This window comes from Nycticebus coucang, chromosome 3, assembly GCF_027406575.1.
Source record: "Nycticebus coucang isolate mNycCou1 chromosome 3, mNycCou1.pri, whole genome shotgun sequence".
Classification (NCBI taxonomy): Eukaryota; Metazoa; Chordata; class Mammalia; order Primates; family Lorisidae; genus Nycticebus; species Nycticebus coucang.
Window position 1 is genome coordinate 30,871,000 of NC_069782.1, and position 21,452 is coordinate 30,892,451.

The window sequence follows — 21,452 nt, forward strand, 5'->3', positions numbered from 1 at the left end:
ACTCAGTTACCCTTGACTTAGTCTGAAGAATGGTTTGCAATGACTTCTACAACCTGTGTATTTCTGTACTTTTATATAATCTACATTTTCCTTGATTATTCTATAATAATAAATTATATACGCATACATATCTAATTCAATATACTTCAATATGGTTCAGTATCTTTAACCACTTGTCTATACATTTACCTCTCTCCTCACCAGAAGGGAGGGGTGGTTATAATTTATCTTTGTACATTTTCTGGCCAGTCAAGTGCCTTATACTTGGCAGGCTCTTAAACATCAATAAATGCTTTGTGCTTGGATGAGTACCTGGATGAATATTTGACAATATTTTTGACTCCACCAAGCTGGAACAGGAGAGAACATAGCCAACGAGGAAATAGAGGTCATGGAGTTGTGGTCTAGTTTCTCCTTCCCTTTTCTTTTTCCCTTGAGGATGCCCATGAAACCAGGAAGCTTAAACATCCCTTTGAGTTTGTTTGGAAAGATAATGCAATTAAAAGGATGAGTCTTCTATTTCTGTAGCTTGCCTAACTGACACCACAACAAAATTGCCATTTTTAGGAGAGAGGGGGAAATATGTCTGCCTCAAGCAGAAAGGATTTTTAGTGGGGCTGGGTCTCCTAAATATTATGTTTTGCCAAAAACTGAAATGTATCACTATTATCCTAATTATGAAGTTGAAGATGGAATTATATAAAAAAATATTGTTGGAAATTAGTAACAATAAATCTTGGAGTTTGGACTCCTGCCACATGGCAGGAAAAAACCCCCACAATGTTTTAGGATGACTTGGCCTTCGTTCAGCCTGTTTACCAGATTGATGACATTTGCAAACAGAACAATGCTCTTCATCACTGAGACAACCAAAGGAAGAAGAAGAAAAAAAGGTGCATTTTCTACTAGCTTTTATATAAAAATGATGTTATGGTAAAGTCTTAAGTAAAGTCTTATTTACTTTACTGACTATATTTTAAAGAAGATAGAGCTGCTTCACTTTATCTTCTTTCAATGGTAAATTTAATGGAAATTTATACTAAAGGATGCTCATTGAAAAATAAATTTAGGAAGCTACTTGGGAGGCTGAGGCAAGGGAATCTCTTAAGCCCAAGAATTTGAGGTTGCTGTGAGTTGTGACGTCATGGCACTCTACCAAGGGTGACATAGTGAGATTCTGTCTCAAAAAAAAAAAAGAAAAGAAAAAAAAATGAAATTTAAGAAACCACTTTGTTCCTGTTACCACTGCTCAATAAATATTGCCCCCAAAACATGGTAGCTTAAAAAAATAGTTTTATTGTACTCATTTATGAATTCATTAATTCATGAATTAATGAATCTTCTATTTTATTCAGAAATAGAACATTCCCTCTTTTAAGTACAAGAAATGTGAGAAGGGCTCAGGAGGGCTGTTCTCATTTGAAATCTGTCATGCATTTACAATCAAATGTTAGCTACGAGCACAGACACGGGAAGGTTATCCTGGGCTAGACACCCGAGACAGTTCAATGTCATTACTGACAGGTGGTGTTGCTATTGCCTGCGAGCTCAGCTGTTCTGTCATCTGGAGTCTTCAGGTGGCCTCTTACATGGTGGGCTCAATGCAGATATATTTTGTCTATGGCCCTTGGCTGTCCAAAAGCAAACATCTCAGAAGAACTGGGGAGCAGCTGTGCAGCCTTTTCTGACCCAGCTTCAAATGCCATAATGTTTCACTTCCAGTATAGCCTTCTGGTTCCTAGAGACATCATAAGGCCATCCCAAATTCATGGGAATGGAGGAGAATCAGATTTCACCTCTTAATGGGATTGGGATAAGTTCCTATTATAGAAGAGCATGTAGAATCAAAATTTTAATTACTGCTATTTTTAGAAAATATAATTATCTACATGTATAGGTTTAGATACCTTTCAAGTATATGTGCAAGTATAATTTTATAGATTTAGATACAGCTTTCGAATATATATAAGCAAAAATTATGTAATACATGAAAAATGTCTACAGACATTGCATGCCCCCCATGAATGTCACTATTTAACAATTAAAAACTACTTGAGAGGTTAAATACATTGTATGTACATTAATTTACAAGTGAATTTCATAGATACTTAAATCTTCAACTTGAGATTGTGAGAAAGGCATTAAGTCGTATCCTCATGACATAGTTACTGTTATAGAACATCGTTTGAAGCAAATTTTGCTTGGCCAATTGATACCTCATTTAAAATGCTTAGTATCTTATTTTGCATGCAATTTTCTGAATAACCATAAAATTCATCAGTATACATACGCATTATTTAGTTAAAAATTATACATCATTAATGCAATAATATAATATAAGATTAAAGGTAGGGTTTGTTTAATTAAAAGTTAAAAAAATTAAGGTAGAATAGCTTTTTCCACAGAATACTACTTAATTTATACTCCTCACATTAATTTTAGTTCAAATAAATAATTTTTAGTCATCCTTAGCTCTATTGTATTTTTACCTCAATTTACCTGAAGCTCAGTATTTGCAGATGAGGAGCTAGAGACCAGGGGAGGCCAACTGATACATTCCAGCCATCTCTACTTAGTGCCTGTGCTGATTTTAACCCAGGTAATTTGGCTTCTAAAGATGTATAAACAAAGGCTGGTATTTTATAGATTTGCAAAAGTGTGTAGCATTAGCCACCATTAAAGCAGGATTAAATTGACTGGGAACAGTTTTTAAGGGGTCTAATTACTCGATGGGGAACATGTTTTTATGAAACTGAAGGCTTCCTATCCAAAGGCAGAAAAGAGGTTGGTAGACAAGCTCTCCAAAGACCTCAGACTTCCTGAGAACAGTGAATAATGCAGCAAGACCAGGAAGAGACTGACAAGAAAAAGCAACCTGGTGTCAAGACCTTTAGATGGAAAACCTGTATTTGACATACTCGCAAAACAAATTTCAACCTCTAAGATAATATACATTATAATTGTATAGGAAAAAAAACACATAAAGACTAAAAATCATCAAGATAATTAGAGCTGCACCTTCTTTTTTTTGCCTATTGATAGTTGTGGGCAGTGGTAATTAAGACCCTGCTATGCACTGTGGTAGAAGATTATTTTGTAGTATAGTTTATTGAATTTTCAGCAAATTCTGTAAAAGATGTAGGGACACTGAGGCACAGAGAGCTTAAACAACACATCTGATGATCTTAGCAATTAAGAAGAGGAACCAGAATTGAAATTCAAACAACAGTCTCATTATGGAATCTTTTTTTTTTTATTATTGTTGGATCGTTAGGGATTCACTGAGGATACACAGAAGCAGGTTACACTGATGGCTTTTGTTAGTTAAGGACCTTCTTATATTTGTGTCCTGCCCCCAAAAGGTGAACCCTATCCCTTGACCAACCCCCCACGCCCTCCCTCCTTCCCTTTCTCTGCTCTCCTGTCCCCCAGCCCCCACTGTGTACTCGGACCTTAATTGTCCTCATATCAGAATGGAGTACATAGGATTCTTGTTTCTCCATTCTTGCGATACTTTACTAAGAATAATGTGTTCCACATCCATCCAGGTTAATACAAAGGATGTGAAGTCTCCATCTTCACACAGTATACAAATAACACAGCTTCTTAATCCATTCTTGAGTTGGTGGGCAATTTAGGCTGTTTCCACATTTTGGCAATAGTAAATTGAGCTGCAATAAACAGTAAGACCCTTGTGTCTCCATGCCAGAGTTTCATCCAGTATCAACAAATGCTAAAATTTCTATGTATCCCCACCCAGTTCCTCCTTTCATATTATTATGAAGTAAATTCTACTTATCATAATAATTTATCTAATAATATACATATGAGCATATCTCTATGAAAAATAAAACTCTCGAATAAAAATAATTATAAAAACTAGGTCACATTCCAAAATAACCATAATTTATTTTTATTTATTTATTTTTTTAATTTTTTGAGACAGAGTCTCAAGCTTTTGCCCTGGGTAGAGTGCTGTGGCATCACAGCTCACAGCAACCTCAAACTCTTGGGCTCAACTGATACTTTTGCCTCAGCCTCCAAAGCATCTGGGACTACAGGCACCTGCCACAATGCCTAGCTATTTTGTTGTTGTTGTTGTTGTTGCAGTTGTCATTGTTGTTTTAGCTGGCCTGGGCTGGGTTCGAACCCACCAGCTTCAGTGTATGTGGCCAGTGCCGTAATCACTGAGCTCCAGGAGCTGCCACAATAATTTCTTGACGTTGAAAAGTGAGAGGGATTTTCAGGTGGTTATAGTGGAAATGACATGTTTGATATTGTCGTCCATTTATAAAATGTTACTCCCTAAAAGAGACTGAAAAAGAAAATCATGATCACTACAGCCAGTTGTATCCCAATCCTACTGAGGAAAAACGAGAACCACCATTGATAGCAGGATGTAGAGAGATGGTTACAACAAAAGATGGCAGAGAAGACCTCAAAGCAACGCTCAGCAACTTTCCACCATGGGTCAGCCAGGCAGAATGAATTTAAAATTAACCAGAAAGTCACCTTCTATGTGCAGAACATCCAGAACAAAGGTCCAAGGAAAAACCGTCATTTGACTTGCTTACCAGAAATTACAGAAAAAATAGACCCTGAAATAGAGAGGAGGATAGCTAGCACAAACTTGTGAGTTATTAGTTAAGAAGAGTTTGGAGGTAGGGTGGCGCCGGTGGCTCAGTGACCAGGGTGCCAGCCCTGTATACCGTGGGTAGCGGGTTCAAACCCAGCCCCAGCCAAACTGCAACAACAAAAAAATAGCCGGGCATTGTGGCGGGTGCCTGTGGTCCCAGCTGCTTGGGAGGCTGAGGCAAGAGAATCACCTAAGTCCAAGAGCTGGAGGTTGCTGTGAGCCGTGTGACATCATGGCACTCTACCAAGGGCAGTAAAGTGAGACTCTGTCTCTACAAAAAAATAAATAAATAAATAAAAAGAGTTTGGAGATAGGAGATCTTGGTTATCTGGGTGGGTTGGGATAAGTGCCATACAGGTGGTGGACAGGTGGGGAATGTTAAAGGATTGATGAAATGGAAGTAGAAGGAAATGAATGAGTTTACCATAAAATATGCATTGTATGAACAAAATTGAGTAAGTAGGAATTAGCATAGTGTGTTCAAGGGACGGTTGTGAATTAGTTATTTTCTTTTTAAATATGCACAATGATCATGTGCATAAGCGGCACACCGCACAGTTCTGAGGAAGAGCTTATGGCCATTTGACTCTTGATCTATGTTAGCCATGAGGCACATTGGATACACTGTTTATCCCCTTTACCTGTGAAAAGAGAAGATTAGACTAGATGTAATACTTTAGAAGTTCCCTGATTTCTGAGATATATAACTTGGTTGAATGCTGAGCAAATTAATTTCTTATTAAGGCCAAAACCTCACCTAACACACTAAGAACAACTTTTCATATGCTATTATAATCAATTTTAAAATAAGGAATATTTAATAGTAGTAAGTGGAGACAGGAACTAGTCTCAGAAGTTTGTGTGTGTGTGTGTGTGTGTGTGTGTAGGTGCGTGTGTAGAGAGAGAGACAGAGAGATTATATTAAACTAATCAGATTCCTTTATTTATTCTTATTTTGATATAGACGTTAAAACTTCATCATAGAATCTACATGATCAGCATTTGGGAACACAGAACTACCTGATAGTTAAGGGTCCTTCCTCTTGTAATATTCTAGAGAAGTCATGACTGGGGTAATTTCCCCATTTTACTCTGCCTAAGATTGTCTTTGAGTACAGTATTTCACACTCTTTATACCTATCTAGCCCTTAAATGTATAGCACATTACTGTGTCTGATGTCAGAACAGTTCTTTTGGGGGATACAGATAAGTAAGCCAGATAAAAATATCATTTTGGAAGCCAGGAGGATTGGTTTTGGCCCACATTTTGTCATCCTCTGATAGATGAGCTCAATCATGTCATTAAAAATTTTCTAAAATCCTCTGAAAATAATGAAATTATATATTGCTCTATCTATCTCACTGGTAAATAAAATAACACATTTGAAATATTTTGGACAGGCATAGTGGCTTATGTCTATAATACCAATGCTTTGAGAGGCAGAGATGGGAGGATCACTTGAGGCCAGGAGTTCAAGATCAGCCTGGCAACATATCAAGAACACATTTCCACGAAAGAAAGAAAGAAAGAAAGAAAGAGAGAGAGAGAGAGAGAGAGAAAGAGAGAGAAAGAAAGAAAGAAAGAAAGGTTGTTGGGCATGGTGGTGTGCACCTGTAATACTAGCCATCCAGGAGGCTGAAGCAGGATGATTACTTGAGCCCAGAAGTTAGAGGTTACAGTGAACTATGAACATGCCATTGTACTCCAGCCTGCATGACAGAGCAAGATCTTGTGTCTAAATAAATACATCAATAAAATAAATTTTAAAATAAATTATAAAACTAGATAAAATATTAATAATAAAATACTCATATGTTAAATCTCCCAAATAGATATGAATTTATTGATAATTCAGAGCAGGTTGTAGGATTAATCATTAAAATGGCTGGCTGTTTAAGAACTAAACTGCAAAAAGTGCTAAGCTGAAGATGGTATATTTTATTCTAAATCCTTAGGAATAAATTGTATGTTATTGATCTAAAGCACTTCCCATTGTTATGAAACTTTAGAATGACAACCAAAATGGCAGCCATCAAGACACATCAACTCTTTCCCTAATAATTTTAATTTTTATCTGCACTTGACATTGACCAAATGTTAAGAAAGTCACAAGAATTTAAGCTCACCAATGCAGAAAAGTAATCATAGAGGAAGTTAAGATTTTACAAAGAATTAAAAAAATAATGATAAAATATAGTAGCTATATTTCAAATGAAAAGAAGTGAGTCTTTTCTTGGTTAGAGAACATTAATTATCAAAGATTTGACAGAAATCTACTACTCCTTATTGCATGAAATTAGCAAATTGACATTTCCAAAAATGACAGTGATTATAACTGCTTGGTGTCATTAAATTTATCCTCCTACAAGGTGGATAAATCCCTGAAACACTTCATTCTTGTTATTTCCATGGGAACTGTTTCAGTTGTGAGTTATATACTTCCATAAGTTCAGAATCACCTGCATTTTAATATTGAAAGGATAAAGAGAGTTGGTCACTGAATTAGGAACAAGACTTTTGTTCCCACTATCAACAGAGCAGGGATATTGTGAACAAAAAATAATTTGCAAAGAACTCAGAAGTAGGAGATTTCAATATGTTTTCTGTAATGTTCATGGAGGAAGTGAAGATAGTTGAAATATGTCTACCATGATAGTTTATAAATATAAAAGTTATCTTCCCAATATAGCAGTTATTATATTCTGAGTTAGCTTTATTTTTAATTGAAAACTGTAGATTGAATTATATTTTCTATGAGGACATAGGTGGTATCTGTCTTGTCTGTGCTATATCCCCAGGATCTAATAAATAGATTGTGCCTAGTTTTGTTGAATAAATAAGAAAATCATCTTCAGTACTTCAAACTTCAGATATGATGGAGAGGTTGCTTCTACCAAAGGGGTTTATGTTATGTAATCTTAAAGTATATACATTATTATATTAACTTGATTTAATAAAATGTCAAGGTTTTACTTACTATCCTATAACAATTTGGAATAATGCCAGAAGTTGAGAGAAAGGCAAAAGGCCTCATGTGACATTTTCTCCATAAACATTTATAATGATTTATTCAAAATGACATATCTTTTCAGTTTTTGGCCGGGGCTGGGCTTGAACCTGCTACCTCCGGCATATGGAGCCGGTGCCCTACTCCTTTGAGCCACAGGCACCCCCCTAAAAAATGACATATCTTTTCAATAATATTAATTCATCCTAACCTCTAGTTGAATGACTGTGGAAACATTTTTTAATACCATGGAGCATTTGGTTACTCATGCTTACATTTATAAGCTAAAAACGGTAACTCAGTTAGTTAGACCTAAATATAAAGTCCAAAAGGAATACTTCATTATTATTTTTAGAGAAGTCACACTACCTTATTTATTTTATTTTATACTAATTAGCCACTCATCTATTGGTTAGAAGATGTCACCTAAAATTGATATTTTTTCAGCATTCCAATTAAAACTGAAATGACTATTCTTCCAAAAGTCTGTATAAATTTTCAAGTTCTGGACACAAAAACTTGGTTACATGTTCATACGATTGTAATTTTAAGTGTATATCTGTGATGGTGTTAGGTTTATTAAAAAGATATTTATAAAGCTGGGCGCAGTGACTCATGCCTATAATCCTAGGACTCTGGGAGGCCAAGGTAGGAGGATCACTTGAGCTCAGGAATTCAAGACCAGACTGAGCAAGAGTGAGACACTGTCTCTAAAACAAACAAACAAATAAACAAACAAACAAAAAAAAACGGGCATTGTGGCAGGTGCCTATAGTCCTAGCTACTTGGGAGGCTGAGGCAAGAGGATCCCTTGAGCCCAAGAGTTTGAGGTTGCTGTGAGCTGTGACTCCACGGAACTCTATCAAGGGCAACAAAGTGAGACTCAGTCTCAAAAAAAAAAAGAAAAAAGATTTTTATAAGTGATGATTTGGCTAGAGTAATTCTCCTCTGTTGAAAGGATATATACGTAGAACTGTATAGATTTACAAAACATTCATGCTGAACACTTACCAAAGAAAATGCTTTATTTTTATTTATTTATTTATTTATTTATTTTTATTAAATCATAGCTGTGTACAATAATGCAATCATGAGGTACAATGTGCTGCTTTTATATACAGTTTGAAATATTTTCATCAAACTGGTTAACATAGCCTTCGTGGCATTTTCTTAGTTATTGTGTTCAGGCATTTATATTCTACATTTAGTAAGTTTCACCTGTACCCTTCTAACATGCACCCTAGGTGTGGACCCACCAATTACCTTCCCTCTACCCATCCTCCCCTCTCCCCTCCCCTCCCTTGCCCTTTCCCCCATATTCTTGTACTGAGGTTGGGTTTCATATTAGGGCTGAGTACATTTGGTACTTTTTCTTCCATTCTTGAGATACTTTGCTAAGAATAATATTTTCCAGCTCCATCCATGTAAACATGAAAGAGGTATAGTCTCCATCTTTCTTTAAGGCTGCATAATATTCCATGGTGCACATCTACCACAATTTTAATACAAGAACAATGAGGTAAAAATAGTGGGTACTGAGAGATTTGACCCACATCCTAACAAAACACAAATTTCCCACTCTTGCACAGAGTAATTCCATGAGGAAAATGTCAAGTTCAGCTCACAATTCAATAGAAAAATTCACTTGACCTGGTTGGAAAAGATGAGGCAAACATTATAAACTACAATTAATGTAATGCTTATAATGAAAAAAAAATAAGTTTCTGAAAAACTACCATCATGACTTTGTTTTTTGATAAACACACTAATGACTGTAGTTGTGTGTTCTTTTTTTATTAATCACATATTCCTTTTACTTTTATGCTAGGTCTGGACAAAGTGCCAAAGGATCTTCCCCCTGACACAACCCTGCTGGACCTGCAAAACAACAAAATAACTGAAATCAAAGATGGTGACTTTAAGAACCTGAAGAACCTTCATGTAAGGTTAATCACAATAAGATATATCTCAAAGTATTTTTCAAAATAAAACCTAGGTAAAGCCAAAAGTACTATATGGCAATAACTAAACACAGAAGTTTTGAACTTCTCTCTTTAGTGTAGTGGGAAGGAAAAATATATTCATTCACTGCAGCAAACTGACTCAGTTTTCCTACATATACCTCCCATATCTTTAGTATTTGCTTCATAAATAATTCTTTATATCTTAATCCTCTATCATGTTTTCATGAATGAAACTTATTTTCTCAATTAGATCATGCTTTACTAGTGGAAAAAAAACACAAAATGGATTGTTATTTTATATCTTTATTTTTTTCATTCATTTTCTAAGAAAATGTGAGTGACCTTCCAGAGTCTCAAAGATTGGTATTAAGAGAAAAAGGGATGATTATCTATATTTTATTCAGCAAATATGATGGTATCCTCATATTTTATACGTATACATATTGCTGGCTTTGCATTTAGAATTATGCATGCCGCACCTTCATTGTGTTTTTATTTTGACTTTCACTCACCCGTATTTCAATGTTGAGTTGGTCAGTCAGTATTTCATCAAGAAAGAAATGGCCCTGTCAGGGGTTTCCTACTTGGGTCTTTGATGGCTGCACTTAGAGGAGGACAGAAGATGAGGACATTTGTTTAATGCAATGCCCACAGGTCAGCCTCCCGGGATACAAAGAAGGGCAAGACAGGGCAAAGACTGAATACAGTGAGCAACTCAATCCAATAGTGCTAAGCATTGCCAATGCAAGACCAAATACATGGTCTGTTCATGTAGTGCACCAGGGTCAGTATAAAACATGTTATCTAGCATAAATTTCTATCTGTGAAACTAGTGTGATGCAGCCTCCTTTAAAAATATCAGTGCACATTTAGCATAAAGAATCCAGACTTCAATGCTCAAAATCTATACCATGAAAATCTCATTGTGTATTGCATTCTGGTAGGCCACCCTTGAAGTGTTGAGTCTGATCCTTGGTATGAATTTTAAGAAGGTCATTAAAGAGCATTTAGGAGAAGAGGATCATAAGGATAAAGAATCTAGAAATCTTGTCTTAGAGGCACAGCTGATGGAGATGTGATGTTTAGACTGAATATTAAAGGTCACTAGTGACATGTTTGAAGGGCCATGTTGGAGAGGAATAGTACTTACTTGCTTCAGCTACAAGATAGCAGAATTGTCCTAGTGAGTAGATGGTTGAGGGAAACAGGTTTTTGTTCAACATTAAGAATGAAATTTAAAGAATTGGAATTTTCAGAAAATGGGGAAGGTTGCCAAGTGATGTGTTACATACGTGTGGAGATTAAGAATTCACAATATAATGAAATAATTATGTTCTTAAGGATTCCCAATATAATGAAATGATTATTGTGTTTTAAGGATAAGAGCATAAAATTAGTAAACTCATTTCATATCCATTTATTTTCTTTTGTTATTATAGAAAATAATTGAGGTGAATATATAATAATAATAAGCAATACATAGTAAAATATAAATGTAAAATAAATTATCTGGCTGTAATATATTAGAATAATAAATATATAAAAGGGACAACTATAAAATAGAATAGTTGTCATAATATATTGTCATAATATATTACATAGCTAATATAGTAAAGATAAGATTTAGATACAAAAGATCTTACAACCAAGAAGAGAAAAGAAACATTTATCCATTGAGAGAAAATATGCCATAGTTTTTAAAGGAAGCAAAGATTTCTTTTCCCTAAGATTGTAAGATTTTACAGTTTAAAAAAATACCATGTAGTCTTATGCCATGATCAATAGATATAACGCATCACTTTATTGATGTGTCCAAAAAATACAAACACAAAAATATGATAGAAGCTGTAAATGTCAAGGGCACAATGCAAAAGAAAAATCAGACATCATCATATATCAGATTACTTGTTAGGGTTTTGAGAAAATATGTGTCAAAAGAATTTTAAAAGATTATTTGATATTTGAAAGGCAGTGAGAAGAAAAGAGGGCCACCAGTAAAAGCAGGAAACAAGGGAGAAGAAAATTAGCAACAGACAAATAAAAATGCAAGACTGCCTACAGTAAAAGGTAACAGGCTCCAGAACCCTGGAGGGTGCAGCATGAACGTGTGGTCCTGATGTTAGACCTGAGGGGTTTGTCTATACTGGTAGGATACTAGCTCCAAGCCCTACTCACCAGCTCCCTGCTTTCATCTTAATTTTCCACTGCGAGTAAATTGATGGTGAAAACAATGTTTGTCAGTGACTATTTAAACTGTAGCTGGAATAAGTTTAATGATGAAATCATAAAAAGTTAATATTAGTTTCAGCGAACTGAAATATCCCCAAAAGCTTTATTTGTATAAGTTTACCCTAGAGCTATTTTGGTTAAGGGGGGGGAAATGCTTTTGCTACAATCTCAACTTCTTGCACATTTAAGTATAATCTGAATACTTCCTTCAAACTTTTTATATCCTTACAGGAGAGACATTGAGACATTGAGTTCCTTGATGCTCCCATTAAATCTGGCATTTGCAATAATGTGTTCTTCATTTTCCCAAGTTTCTTCCTAAGTATGGTTTTAGGAAACTACCTTTTGGCAATCCCTTTCTTTCTACTTCAAAGTATATGTCGGAAGAAGAGAGAGAGTTTATTAGAGCTTTCACCCCTTCAAAAGATTTGAAACAGCTACTTTTCTCTTACTCTTTAATTCATGATCACGTCTATCTTTGTTATTATGAAAATAAACATCTTAATTTCACCTAGGAAAACCACAGTTGAATGGGAAGGAAGGAAAGAAATGAAAATTTAGCAAGTATTAAAATAGAAGGGATTTACAGGAACATATTTATTTTTTCTTCAATAATGATATTCATTTACAACTCTGTGGCTCATGAACAGTCCATGTTGCGTGAGGGAAGTGTTATACATGTAGAAAAACATAGTTGCTCTATAAGATAATGGAAAAGGAAGTGTGAATACTGAATGCTAACCTTCAATATTGAAGCTTAATAAATCTAGTAAGCAAGGGTGTATTTTTAATAAAAATCAAAAATTGTCACGGGCTGAATAACAACAAAACACTTGTTTGGCAATTACTATATACAAGACATAGAACAGTTAAGTTACTTGCTCATAGACACATACCACATAAGAGTCAGAGCTTGAGATTCTAAACTCCAGAGAATTGTGTCTTGACCAAGTGCACTAATAATTAATTGCCTATAGTGGTGATGGTCACCCAAACAGCCTAGGACAATACTCGCTTGGTAGAGTGCAAGTTCCACATAGGGAGAAAAATGTATATGGTATTAAAAGTCAGGTTCTGGCCAGGCACTGTGGCTCACGCCTGCAATCCTAGCACTCTGGGGGACAGAGGCAGCGGATTGCTTGAGCTCAGGAGTCAAAACCAGCCTGAGCAAGAACAAGACTCTGTCTCTACTAAAAATAGGAGAACTAGCTGGGCATTATGGTGGGCACCTGTAGTCCCAGCCGCTCTGTAGGCTGAAACAAGAGAATGGACTGAGCCCAGGAGATTGAGGCTGCTGTGAGGAATGATGCCGCGGCACTCTACCCAGGGTGACAGAGTGAGACTCTGCCTCAAAAAAAAAATAAATAAATAAATAAAAGGTTTCAACATTTAACATAAAATACACTTTTCAGATCATGTTTATTATGTTTAATTATGTCAAGCTTTTAAGATACTTTCCCACGGAGGGTGGGTGAGAATCTCCTTTCCACTTTTCATTAAGCATCTGCGATTTTCCGTAATGACACAGTTTCTGCACTTCAGGCTGTGGCTATTCCCTGACTTTTTGTTAGTTGATGTCAATTGACCTTAACCCGCATAAGATTTTTGAACTTCAGTAATAACCATTAGAATTTCCTTGGATTTTGTATGAAACAACCAATGCCTCTTTGAAGATTAGTTAAAAGATGATATTACCTAACAGGAAGTTTTGTCAAATAATGTGAACTATGCAAGGATGTACCTAGATTCATTAACCAGGTATTACCTTTGGAGAACATTCTCGCCTTCTTTTTTTTTTTTTTTTTTTTTTTTTGAGACTGAGTCTCACTTTGTTGCCCCCTGTACAGTGCTATGGCGTCATAGCTCACAGCAACCTCAGACTCCTGGGTGCAAGTGGTCTCTTTCCTCAGCCTCCCGAACAGCTGGGAATACAGCACCTGCCACAATGCCCGGCTATTTATAGAGATGGAGTCTTGCTCTTGCTCAGGCTGGTCTCCCACCATGAGCTCATGCAATCCACCTGCTTTGCTCCCAGAGTGCTGGGATTATAGGCGCAGTGGCTCACGCCTATATTCTTGCATTTCTGAGACTGAAGGTTCCCATCGTTTTATTATTTCAGTTCTGTTTTAGTCCCTCTGCATTCTCACATGTGCCAAAAAGTAAACTACAATTGAAAATGGAACTTTCTTAGATCTTAACACAATTATTTTATGTTCCTTAAGAGTGATTAATAAGATGACTTAAAATGATAAAAGTAGTGCAGTTCTGTGAGGCATAGAGGTAATGGAAACAGAATAAAGTGGTACAAAAATAGCTACAGGCATAACAATAATGAATTAGAAGTAATTTCCTATTTTAGGAGAACTCAGAGACAAAAATCAAATAAAAAAATTAAAATACTTGTTACATAAAATCTTTGTGTGTAAAAAAGACACGAAGAAAATAAAAGAAAAATACACTAATGTTCTTTGTGCCATATTGACTACACCTTTATCCTCTATAGTAATTATTAGACTATACTAAAATTTAATGAAATGAGAAGTATTTGTGATCAGGCAATCTCCTCCCTCCAAAAACTATAATACATAGTAGGAAAACAAAATTTTCTTAACCTTTCAACTGGCAAAGAAATACAAAAAAAAAAAAAAGCAATGTGTCACAACACAATGCGTTATTTGGGCAATACTTTTTTTTTTTTTGTAGAGACAGAGTCTCACTTTATGGCCCTTGGTAGAGTGCCGTGGCCTCACACAGCTCACAGCAACCTCCAGCTCCTGGGCTTAAGCGATTCTCTTGCCTCAGCCTCCCGTGTAGCTGGGACTACAGGCGCCCGCCACAACGCCCGGCTATTTTTTGGTTGCAGTTCAGCCGGGGCTGGGTTTGAACCCACCACCCTCGGTATATGGGGCTGGCGCCTTACCGACTGAGCCACAGGCACCGCCCCTTGGGCAATACTTTTAAAAAAGATAACATCTAGGGCGGCGCCTGTGGCTCAAAGGGGTGTGGCGCCGGCCCTATATGCCGGAGGTGGCGGGTTCAAATCCACCTCCAGCCAAAAACTGCAAAAAACAAACAAACAAGAAAAGATAATATCTAGTTTTGCAAATACCCCTGTAATATAAAAATGTGTCAAATGGTTTATGAAGTGAGTGTATGATGCCCCATAATCATATCATTGTATACAGTTATGATTTAATAAAAAAATTAAAAAAAAAATATCTAGTTTTGCAAGGCTGTAGCAAAATTGTATGCCCTTGTATTGCCAGTGATAGCATAAACTGGTATGACTCTTTTGTGGTGGAATCCGTTGATAATAGTTCATAAAGATGGACTTTCAAGTTGAAAAGCTGACTGAGAGATGGATGTCTGTGTTACTGATTGTTTTTAGGTATCTTAGGTCATTTGAGTGATCATTCCTTATCAACATTTATGTTTTACAAATTATATATGTGTACATATGCATACTCATACCGTATCTGTGTATGTATGTGTATATGCAGGGGGTGCCGTAAAGTCTACATATTTCAAGAAAGGAAAAAACTGTATTGGGCGGTGCCTGTGGCTCAAAGGAGTAGGGCGCCAGCCCCATATGCTGGAGGTGGCGGGTTCAAATCCAGCCCTGGCCAAAAACTGCAAAAACTTAAAAAAACAAAAAACTGTATTAAAATTGTAGTAATATATACTCATAACAAAAGATGAAAACAAGTTACCTTGAGCACCTCTTGCAGTTGCTGAAGTCCAATGTGACTTGGGTCTTACAAATTTAATTTGGTATTTTCCTTCCTTAAATGTGTATACATTTTGCCAGTCTCCGTGTATTCCTATATATTCCGTATGTCATCGCATTCCTCTCTTCTTTATTCCTGGTGGGCAGGTCCTCATGTTATGTATTTCTTGTGTGTGTGTGTGTGGTGTGTTTATTTTTTTTATTTTATATTTTTAACCATGGTAGAATTAATATTTTTATTTTTTGATTTTTTTTAGCTTTTTACTCATACTATTGTATATATTGAGGGCATTCAACATGATGTTTATACATACATGTAGTAAAATGATAACCACAGTCAAGAAAATTAACATATACATCACCTCCCATGATTGCCTTTTTGGTGTGGTCATTAGCAGAGTTTCAGTTCACAATATTGCTAACCGTACAGCCCTCATGCTGCTGCACATTAGATCTCTACACCTGATCATCCTGCATAATTGCAAGTTTGTATCCCTGGACCTACCACTTCCCATTTGGGTCCGCTGCCCCATTCCCTGTTCCTGGTATAGCACCATTTAATTCTCTTTTGTAAATAGTCAGCATTTTTTAGATGATACAAAGACGTGAGATCAGGCCATGTTTTTCTTTCCGTGTCTGGCTTATTTCACTTAACATGCCTGCCTCCAGAGTCATCATGTTATCACAAATGGCCGCATCTTCTTTTGTAAGACAGATGAATAGATAGATTGCACATTTTCCCTATCCATTCATCTCTGTTGTTTCCGTATGTTGTTTCCGTATCTTGGCCACTGTGAAGAATGCTGCCATGAGTTCATACACCTCTTCAGGGGCTGATGTCATTTCCTCTGATGAGGGCGTGCTGGGTCATAGGCTAGTTCTATTTCCCGTTTTGAACTTCACCAACAAACGCTATCTTTTATCTTTTTGATAATAGCCTTCCTAACAGGTGTGAGCTGATACCTCATGGTGGTTTTGATTTCTATTTCTCTAATCATTAATGAGGTTGAACACCTTTTCACACACCTGTTGAGCATTTTTACCTCTTCTTTGGGGGAAGAGTCTATTAAGTTCCTGTGCCCATTTTTTAAAACTTAGATTATTTTAATCAATTGCTATTAAATTGTGTGACTTCCACGTATGGAAATTAACCCCTTATCAGATACATGGTTTACAAATATTTTCCCCAATCCCCAGGCTGCCTTTTCTCTTGATTATTTTCTTTGCTGTGCAGAAGATTTTTAGTTTGATGTTGTCCCATTTGTTTTATTTTGGTTTTGTTGCCTGTGATTTTGCTGTGATCTCCAAAAATATCATCACCAAGGCCACTATCAAGGAGGTTTTTCTCTACATTTTCTTCTAGGAGTTTTACATTTTCAGGTCTTACATTTGGGTCATTAATCCATTTTTAGTTGATTTTTTGTGTGTAAGAGAAGGGTCCAACTTCATTCTTTTGTGTGTAGATATCTAGTTTTTCCACCAGGATTTATTTCATAGACTATTTTTTCCCACTGTTTTTTTTTTTTTTTTGGTGATCTTATAAAAAATTAGATGACTGCACATGTTTGCATTTATTTCTGGGTTTTCTATTCTGCTTCATTGGTCTATGTGTCTTTTTTTTTACAAAATACTTTTTTTTTTTTACTGTTAAATCATAGCTGTGTACATTAGTGCATCTTAGAATGGGCACAGGCGAAACTTAAATACAAATGTTTACATACAATAACTAAGAAAATGCCATGAAGGCTACACCGAACAGTTTGATGAGAATATTTCAGATTGTATGTGAAACCAGCACACTGTACCCCTTGATTGCACTAATGTATTTCTTAAAGAATCACATTTGCTTATTTTTTCCCCTGATTTCTTACAATTTTCCAGATGTCTCTGCTAGTTCCATAAATGGAATGAATAGATGATGCACTTGTTTTATATGTAAGAGGAAAGATTTAAATTTAAGGAGATGTTTTTCTTCACTATCTATAGGCATTGATTCTCGTCAACAACAAAATTAGCAAAATTAGCCCTGGAGCATTTACACCTTTGGTAAAGTTAGAACGACTTTATCTGTCCAAGAATCACCTGAAGGAATTGCCAGAAAAAATGCCCAAAACTCTTCAGGAGCTTCGAGCCCATGAGAACGAGATCACCAAAGTGCGAAAAGCTGTGTTCAACGGACTGAACCAGATGATTGTCGTAGGTACAGACATTTTTCTTAATATTAATGTCAGGATTCGAGGAGTCAGGATTCATCTTAAGAGATGTGAAGTAAGCTTTAAGCACAAGAAGGTAAACTAGCTGGAGCCTACATGCCTTACGCTTGTATGAATTATAGCAGCAGGGATGGGAGAAATGGGACTTTGAATCTGTATCTTTTGATGACGTTTGTATTCCTTGTCCTTGTGGATCTGAGAATATAGAGAAAGCTCTAGCGCTGAAGTCTCCCTACCCCATGCTTAATTTGCACGATGGATTTCAGTAGAGCTCAATGAAAATTTTTCAAGTTATTTTTCCTGTGTGGGGATTTGTGATGTTTTGAATATCCACAAGTCATTTGCTTTAATGAAATGTGTTATAATGTATTACTAACTGTATGGTAAAAAATTGTAATTTTATAATTAGCTTACAAAATAATAGATTCAAATTCTTCAAAGACATTTTTAAGTATCCTGGGAAAGTAACAAATAATATAAAGTATGATTTGTAAAGGCTTGGTTTAGCTGATTTCTGGATAGAACGTGTAGAGGCACCTTAAATAATTTTCTTGTTATTGTGTTAGATGGTATTGTTTTTCTATAAATCCTTGTTTTTTTTTTTGCAGTTTTTGGCCAGGGCTGGGTTTGAACCTGCCACCTCCTGCATATGGGGCTGGCACCCTACTCCTTTGAGCCACAGGCGCTGCCCGATCCTTGTTGTTTTTTTATTATTTGTTTGGGTTTTGTTTCTTTTAAGGTTAGTTTTTTTTTTAATTAAGTTTAATTAAGTTTATTTATTTTTGTATTTTTTTGTTGTTGCAGTTTGGCCAGGGCTGGGTCTGAACTCGCCACCCTCCGTATATGGGGCTGTCACCCTACTCTCTGAGCCACAGGCACCACCCTGGGTTTTTTTTCTTTTAATAAAGGAAATCTTTATTCTATTTGGCTATTCTTCTGAGGAACATGGTCTTTAATCTCTCTCTTTGTCTCTTTTTTTTTTTTTTTTTCAATTAAGTTGTGATTGACCCAAATTTCTTTCTGGATTCTTCAATGAAACAGATACTACTCTGTTGGGTAATATCCTAAAATTGCCTCTAATAGCCTTGTACTTATTGCATTTGTAGAACTGGGCACCAACCCCTTGAAGAGCTCAGGCATTGAAAATGGAGCCTTTCAGGGGATGAAGAAGCTCTCCTACATCCGTATTGCTGACACGAACATAACCACCATCCCTCAAGGTAATAGAAAACTCTCCACTGCATTTGGAAAATTTAAGTTCAAAGACTGTGACATTTTACAAAATTGTGGAAATTTGAATTGGGATCCAAGTGGTCAACCTGACTCCAGTAAATTTTCTATTCATGGAAATGTTTCTACCAAGTCCCCCTATAGAGATGCATAGACTCCTTAAAAATTCCCTTGTAAAATGTAAGATTTTATATTATACAGGATGGCTATAAAGTTCATGTGTGATTTTAAACTGCACACTATCTTAAATTGCATACAAGCTTTATGTCCACCATGTAGAATGGTGATATCACAAAGAAAAATAAGCATGGTTATCTGAAGAATAGCGTGCTTTGGTGCTTTGTGAGCAAGAAAAGATACATGAAAGTATTTATAAAATTGAGCCAATTTTTACTTTGGATTTCCAATTCCTTAGGGAATTCTTTTCCTTTTTAGGACATCAATGTTTGAAAGAGGGGATTTAGCACTCTTAATAATGGTGGCTGTGTGTTGTAAAGAGTATAGCTATTAGAGTTTGCTTGAGTTCAAATTACCACTAATAGGCTCGGGGATCCAGGACCTTGGCTGAGTCATTCATATGTCCCTCACTCTCTTTATCTATGAAGCAGAAATAATATTAATATCCACCTTGCTGGGTCATTTCAAAATTAAATAAATAATTAGAGAGATGTTTAGGATGTTGATGACTTGGGTATTAATGTTACCTTCTGTTAGTCATTGAGAATGTTTTCAACACTCACTGTGTGAAGGCAATGTGGTAAACACTGGAGACAGGCCAGTGGACAGGGCATCCTACCTGTCTTCAGGAGCCACACAAGGAAACAGCAATGACCGCTGTTTCTCCCTGTCCTAGGTATAGTCACCCGGGCAAGCTCTTTCCACTCTGAGAGACCCAGGAGAGGCACATAAGCCAATCTTTGTGAGTCAGAAAAGGCATCAAACCACCAATGACAAATTTGCCTAATTTGCCCATTTTTCTCTACACCAGGTTTTTGAGTTTTGCAAAAGCCCCTGTGTAAACTTCAGACCATAGTTGAAGTGTGTTCCTTTGTCATCTTAGATGTCCTGGTCTCGGACTGAATATGACATCAACATACCTACAGAAAACATCAATTGTCCTTTTTTGGACAGAGATTTCAGCTCCTGAGATGACAAATACTGTAGTATTTCCAACCACCCCATGTCCTCTCCACAATCTTTTGGCTACAGAGGATGCTTTTGATGCCCTGAATAGGAGCTATTTGGATGGAAGGATGGGTGGGAAGAAAGAAAGAAAGAGAGAGAGAGAGAGAGAGAGAGAGAGAGAGAAAGAAAGGAAGGAAAATAGATAGATACACAGATTATAGAAATTGATTTATAGTTTATAAAAGTGCTTTTGTGTTAAGTCTATAATCCATTATATGTAATGTCTTTTTCATTCCTTGTGCAGGAATGAAATATCTATATCTATAATGAAATAGCATTTGCTGAAATGCTAGCTAAAATTCTTTTCACCCCTTCAGGCTGCCAGATGACGTTCAGTAAGCACAGTCTTAGACTTCGCTGTCCCTCTTAATGGTTCCTCCAGATTCCTCCAAAATATCCTTCAGCAACACATTTTATCAGTTAGTAACCTGTTTGCCTTTACTTTCTTCTGTTTTCTCCCTATCCTAGGCACTCTTTTATTATTATTTCTTATTGCGTTTATTCAATACCATTTAATATAAAAATTATAGTAACTATCATTTACTGAGTATGGTTTCAGTTCTAGGTCTTGTGCCAAGTGCTTTTCATAGACTCTTTTATGACTCTCAAAACATCGCTGGAGTAGTATCATCCCTGTTCCATAACGTGGAAGACGAGGCTTAAACAAGTGATATAAACTGTGAGCAAGGTCTTAGAGCTTGGAAGCCACAGAGTTGGGATTGTGCAGGGCTGATGTGAGAACTCGCATCCTGAACTGTTTTAATCTGTAGCTATCTTGGGTGTGCATGTGTACGCCTGTCTCATACGCAATTCTGCCCTGCGTAGACTGGGATCCTTACAACTGAGCCTCAACAACCTCCTGGTGACATTTCCCCCCATCACTCATGGAAACAGAAAGGCAGTAGAATGTAAAGTAGAGGTGAAAAAAGCATCCTCTCAGGTTAGACCAACTGGGCAATAGACCCAACTCAGTTATTTAGTTGTTTTATGACATTGGGTTAATTTAAATTTCCAAACTTATGTTTTGTTATCTGTGAAACGGAGGTATTAGAGACACCTATCTTCTAGGATTATTGTAAGGATTTCTACATAAAATTAAGCCTTATGATGTACACACATAGTACCTGGCCCAAGGTAAGCTTCAATACATTTTGTCTTATAAAGAAAAAAAGAAGAGTATAGTTATGTTCTTTAGCTAAATGCCACAATGGCAAGGACTAGTGACCCTCTTTGTAAGTTTGCCACTCTCTGTCCTATTGC

At 36.3% G+C, this 21,452-nt stretch overlaps 1 protein-coding gene across 3 annotated transcripts in view; it reads left to right on the plus strand.

Annotated features, from left to right (window-relative positions):
* The window catches only part of DCN (decorin), a 42,433-nt gene that overhangs the window by 9,996 nt on the left and 10,985 nt on the right, over positions 1-21,452 (plus strand). For all 3 annotated transcript variants that reach the window (XM_053585096.1, XM_053585095.1, XM_053585097.1), the window contains exons 3-5: positions 9,473-9,585; positions 17,551-17,764; positions 18,884-18,997. In XM_053585096.1, the coding sequence (XP_053441071.1) occupies positions 9,473-9,585; positions 17,551-17,764; positions 18,884-18,997 (441 nt within the window). The remainder of the gene's footprint in view (positions 1-9,472; positions 9,586-17,550; positions 17,765-18,883; positions 18,998-21,452) is intronic.